Genomic DNA, 6,000 nt, shown 5'->3' on the forward strand with positions numbered 1-6,000 from the left:
AATATCCTTTACCCCCTGCTTCTTCCATAGCACGTCCCATTTCTTACCCTACACTTCATCTATCCCTCTCATTGTCCCTGTCTTTCCAGATGCCTGTAACAGATGTTTAGCACAACACAACAGACTGTTAGGCCTACTTCTTTTTCATGTATTTATCTATTTTTTTCTTCTTTGACCAGATTGGTTCATTTTTTTCACTATTCACTTTCAATGTAATGAAGTTTAGTGCTTCCCCATTACTTATTTTTGTATTCTAAGGATGTGGGTAGATTGAAAATGTGTCATTTCTGTCTAGTAATTGCAGTAGTTCATTATTTTGAATTCTGCTTTATCTTACACTCTGATTGTCCTTTTTTGGTTTTGTTTTGTACAACCAATATGTTTCTATTCTAAGGATTAACTCTGTCCGTCAGCCCTCTGGCACCCGATGAAACAATTGCATCACATAGGTTGAGTCAACCAGTGTTTCCTTCCACCTCAGATGGTGACAAGAAAACCTTCAAAAAAAAGAAAGTGAACCAGTTATTTAAAACAATGGTAAGTTCTGTGTGTTTATGGGGGGAAGAAAAGTGCTACCTCTTCAAAAATTCAGTGCTCTGAAATTAAGCCATTTTAAAATACCATAAGATCATAAGTCAAACTCTTACTACTTTTTTTTTTCTTACTTCTCTCAACAGAGAGAGGAGTGGAAGCTCTATGGGGCAGCAAAAATTTGCCTCTGGCTGTGCTCTCTGGAATACAGATGTACATCTGTGTGTGTTTGAAAGGCAGGCTCAGATCTGCTGTTCCACATCTGTGCCACGAGAGGTCTCATTTGACCTACTCATTTTCTCTGATTTGCTTTATATAACCTTATTAGCAAAAGAGGAAAGCAATTATTTCTTGTTCAATTTAATCACATGGGGCAGTTAGCACTAGCATCAGAGTAAGTGATAGCATATATAGCAAAACATGCACGGCGTGAGTCCATTTCTGATGTCAGAGATGCTTACTTGAAAGTAGAAATTGGCTTACGCTGGAGTGATTAATGTTGCTTAAAACAGGTTGCCTTCCTTTAAGGTAGGAAACCTTTCACTGATTTCTGGGGAAATTTCACATAATTAAAACTATTTAATTTAATGTAGTGTTTGAAAGCAAAAAATATATATTCAGTGCAGATATTAGGATTCACAAGTTTTAAAGTTTTCCTATTTTTTCAGGTAGTGGAAGGGTGACATTTAATGCAAATGCTGGTAGCTACTGATATGCATACTGCATAAGCGTTCTATGACACTTGTAATATTTTACATGTCAACTCTTTGCTGATCTTTCAAAGCAAAGGTTGATGTTTAAAAAAAAAAAAGTATTTTTTTTTTCCTGGTGAATAGGTTTATTTTCATCCTTTAGTTTCTGCAGTATTTTAAAAAATATAGATGGTGCCTTCAGGGACCACAGAGCAACATTTAGGACAATCTGCATTTATATATGTTCATAATGATATTTTTCTGGTAGGAACAAGAATAACCTATTAATTTGAAGTCTGTAGGATTTCACTTACATTCAATTTATCACATACTTGTTCTTTTCAGACCCAGGAGTAACAGCTTTTCAGCATGATCTCATCCACTCACATTTAAGCCTAAATAGCATGTAAAATAAGGACAAAATGTCCTTTTTTACAACACTGGAAAAAGACTGATAAAGCTAAAAAGCCATTTGCACAGTGCATGTTTGGAATCATGTGGACAGGTTTAAATACAGGTTTATGGTTTTGCAGGATAGAGAAATTAATTCAAAATATCCAGGATTTGGTCAACGTCTTTTTTTCTCTAGCCACAGCTTAAGGCCACAAGCCTTAATTAATTAATAATTAATAGACATATTACTGCATCCAATACAGTAGTCGTTTTAACATCTGGCATTCTTTTTCTCCTTTTTTTGCAGCGCATTTCCAAAGTTCTAGAAGATGGAAAGCAGTCTGTGGAGCACCATTTCAAATCTTCGTCTACAGATCTGTAATTTATTCCATTACAAGACCACTTCTCAACCAAAAATAATTAGATATACATATGTATCGTATTTTAGAGCACCATCTACTCTAAAGAAAGGCACTGATAACATAGATGGCTAATAGAGAATATGAACAGCAATATTCATGGGCTCTGATAAGTTACTTGTGATGTAGATATAGGAATAACATTTGAAGAAAATACTACAGGATGTGCCCACCAGGATATGGAACAAAAGTTCATCGAGCCTCTGGTTGTACAGCTCAAAGGGCATTGTGTGTTCCCTGGTGACAAAACATTCCTGGGAAGAAAAATGTATTAAAAGGCCATCTGCAATGCTTACTATCTAATGTAAGTCCGATCTTGTTCTTTTCAAAGAGCACAGAAGTTATCATTTTGTGTAGCTTGTACAGACACACTCCAGCTATCTGTAAACTATTGCTGGCAGTGTAGTCAAGGCAACAGATGGCTCAGCACAAAATAGCCACTGACAATTTACTCTGTGGCTGTAGCTGGATTTACAGTCCTCAGATCCCTCTGCTGCTCCCACCACACTGCTCTGTATCCTCACCTTCCTCAGGGTGATGTCCATGACTGTGACACCATGTGCCTGAGTTATTTTCAGAACAGTGGCTATTATGTTGAAAACATGTGCAAAAGTTTATTTACACATGTACAAATCAATATTACATCCAGCAGTATGATAAAGAAAAGCTGCATTTTCCGCTGTTCATCAATAAAATGTTAAAAATTTATTTTATTTGCCTTGAACCTTTCTCCCTGAAATCTCTACATATCATTATATATAAGGTAATAGTTTCTTACTGACAGCAAATAGAATTCTACAAGTCCAAGTCTTCTGCTTTCAAAATTGATTTTCTGTCTTTCCCCAACTCATAAGGTAGCGTTGGAAGATAATGCCTTATTGGCGTGAAGCTAGACAGCACTGCAGGTCAGCATCTCAGGGGGGTTTTTTATAACCTGTAACTTTCTAAAGGCACATGTGTTATCCAAATGTAACGGTTTCTAAAAGGCGAATAATTCATCTCCTTCGCTCATCCCTTTATGTTTCAGATGCCTACATAGGTTTATATTCATTAAATAAAACATGACCATGTATAGTGTTGTGGATGGGAGAGACTGGCCTTGTTGCCATTTATATGGATATGGGAAAGACAAAGAGGTTAAAATTATTCCTTGCTGAGTGGTTGAATCAATGCAAAGCCATCTTCAGTTTGTTCTAAGCCTAACTGTTTCTGTAAGGCTTTTCCGTTCAGCATGAATAGTTTATTTAATGAATGTAGACTCTCTTTGCAAGTTGTCAGCGTGAAGCTGTTTTCTACAGAAATAATTAGCAATTGTTTTCTGTGAGAAGTTTGCGATATTTGCCATTGGAACTAATACTGTGCCAAGAAATACTTTTCACTAGAATAACCATAGACAGCAAAACAAAATGGGTCCAGTTTTGACACTAACTACAGTGTTTGTTGGCATGGATACTGATAGACTTTTTGTTTCATTTGCTTTTCACAGCAACTTGATACTGCTTTTGAGGAAGAGCAAGGCTTTTTAATAGAGTAGGTTATCTGTGAGTGGGAGAAAGTGAAAGGTTGAGGGTGCATGTTTAACATCTTGCTAACCTGCGGGAAGCAGAGGGAGAGTAGCCAGGTTGTCCTTCAATGTTATTTGCAGATACATTGAAGAAATATTGATATTGCAAAATAAAAAGTATTTTAAAAGAAAATGTTTGGTTCTCCTGGGAATGAGTAAGAAAAGGATGATTTAGCAACTGTTTAATCTTTGTAAAAGGTTGTCTTTTGCTTATTATATCTTGCAGCTATATTTTCATGTGAGAATGGAATAAAAGAGTTTTAGCTCAAGCTGTTATTATAAATCATAATTAAAGTACTGTGATTCGAAATAAAGAAGTACAAAGAATGGAGGGAAGGAGGAGCCCAGAAGCAAATACCAGGAAGGCAGCAGGACAATGTCCAAAGGAAGTTTGATGTTGAGTGTTTAGCTAGTGGTTCAAGATTCATTCTTGTGTTTTGCTCAGGTTTCAGTATAATTTTTGATGAAGAGTTTAGATTCGCACTTAATTTACCAAATATCAGCAAAAATCTTCTTAGTTCTCTCACATCACAGATTGTCCTCTTCTTGCCATCCCAGTTTGGATCTGTTTCAAGCCTGAAATCATGTAAATCAACTCTGAGCAGAAAAGCAAAATTAACTAAGAAAAAATAACTGCCAACAACAGGGCATACGTGGAACTGGAATTTTAAGGATATTTGGACAACAAGTTCCAGCCATTCACGTTTCCAGAAACCGTGGATACTGACATGAAGGTCTTCAGAGGATAAGTCAATAAGGATCAAGTTTCTGAGCAGGAAGGAGAGTTTTATTAAAGGTTTTACAGACCTTAGGAACACATTGTGTTCTTGAACTGAAATTAATGTGTGAGAGACCTGTGTATTTGTTGCAGGTATTGCTTGACATTGAACTTCTTATCTGTATCATGTGCAGTCTGTAATCTTTTTTATTAGATGATAGAAATTTTGGTTGAGTAGAATCATAGAATGGTTTGGGTTGGAAGAGACCTTAAAGATCATCTAGTTCCAGCCCCCCGTGGGGTAATGGGTGCCATATTGGTTATTCTGTATGGAGTCCACAGACACATTAGGCATCATTGGACCTCTGTTTTCATTTTCCTTGTTGATATTGTTTGGTCTGGCTTTTGGCTTTTTCTCTAGTTCTCAGAATTGTTTCAAGTCCCTGACCTTTCTTTAAAGACTCATTATGGCAGGATTCTCACTCTCTGTCTTGGGACACCACAGTCTTGTATGGGAGAGAAAGAGAACTGGATTTCTTCATAACTTCAGAAGTGCAAAATTTTAAATTAACAGTTTCTCCTTTTCTGTCCTGTTCATAGTTGATGGAAGGTCACAACAAACAAGTTAATTTAGCTCAGCCCAATATCACAGAATCACACAGAACATGTTAAACTAAAGGCAGTACAACACTATGTAAGTAGCTTTTCCTGGATATGTTACTACTGCATCACATGAATGGTAGCCTTAGTAGTGCAGAAGACTCAAAGTCTGGAACATGCCCAATTTCATCGTGTTTAAACCGAAGGAACCTTGTGCCATCCTGGGCTCCAAAGAACAGAACTCCTAACTGACATGGTGGACTATTCTGCTTTCCATATGAGATTTGAGACGCAGGGGCAGTTTGCTCCCACAATTACTGATATAAGGAAGCGGTAATGGAATAACAGTGGATAATTTTCGTCAATCTGGAGGACATCACGTAGCCAGAGTGGTGATGAGGAGTTTTTAGCACCAGCTACTATATTCTACTCCGTGCTTTCAAGCAGCAGCCGTTTTACTGTAAAAACTGACTGAAGAGCAGTTCCTAACCTGAACTGGCAAAAAGCAATAAATCTGTGCCAAGCACATGTTCACAGCTCTTAGAAAAGCAGGGAATGGATAGACAGGTTAATGCTTTTGTGTCATGTTACTAAAGTTACTGAAATTTCAATGACAAAATGGATTCAGAGATTAGGTTGCTCTCTCTAATCCATTTGATATTCACAGCTGTTGGGCTGTTTTGTTGCTTTGTGGCAATGATGGAGCAGACTCTCATTCAAAATGAGTTGAAGGTATGTGTGCAAGGAATGCTGCCAGAAAAAAAATTTGGAATGATGATGGGAAACTGCTCAGGGAGTGAAGTGGACTTAGAAGATTTGACTTGATCAGTTTGAATATGAGGTCTCTTAGCAATTCAGCAACTGAGGGCTGGTAGATCACACAGTACAATGTATACCCAGACTCATAATGAGATTTTACAATGATTGCGCTCATGAGCATAAATTTCTGCTTTGGACTAGGATAAATCTGTAAGTATAACAACTCTACAGATTCTGAATCAAAGCTGCTCAGTCATGTCACGATATTGCAGCAGCTGTATCATGTCTGGCTGATTATCAAGGGATTTTTATTGCAGCCCAAGA

General features: G+C 37.2%; 1 protein-coding gene across 1 annotated transcript in view; it reads left to right on the plus strand.

Moving 5' to 3' along the window:
* Positions 1 to 2,308, plus strand: part of DOCK2 (dedicator of cytokinesis 2) — a 182,192-nt gene extending 179,884 nt beyond the window's left edge. The window contains exons 51-52 of the mRNA XM_068417297.1: positions 395 to 537; positions 1,924 to 2,308. Coding sequence (XP_068273398.1) covers positions 395 to 537; positions 1,924 to 1,998 — 218 coding nt within the window. The 3' untranslated portion in view covers positions 1,999 to 2,308. The remainder of the gene's footprint in view (positions 1 to 394; positions 538 to 1,923) is intronic.
* Positions 2,309 to 6,000: the final 3,692 nt, after the last annotated feature.

Source organism: Nyctibius grandis, chromosome 22 (genome assembly GCF_013368605.1).
Source record: "Nyctibius grandis isolate bNycGra1 chromosome 22, bNycGra1.pri, whole genome shotgun sequence".
Classification (NCBI taxonomy): domain Eukaryota; kingdom Metazoa; phylum Chordata; class Aves; order Nyctibiiformes; family Nyctibiidae; genus Nyctibius; species Nyctibius grandis.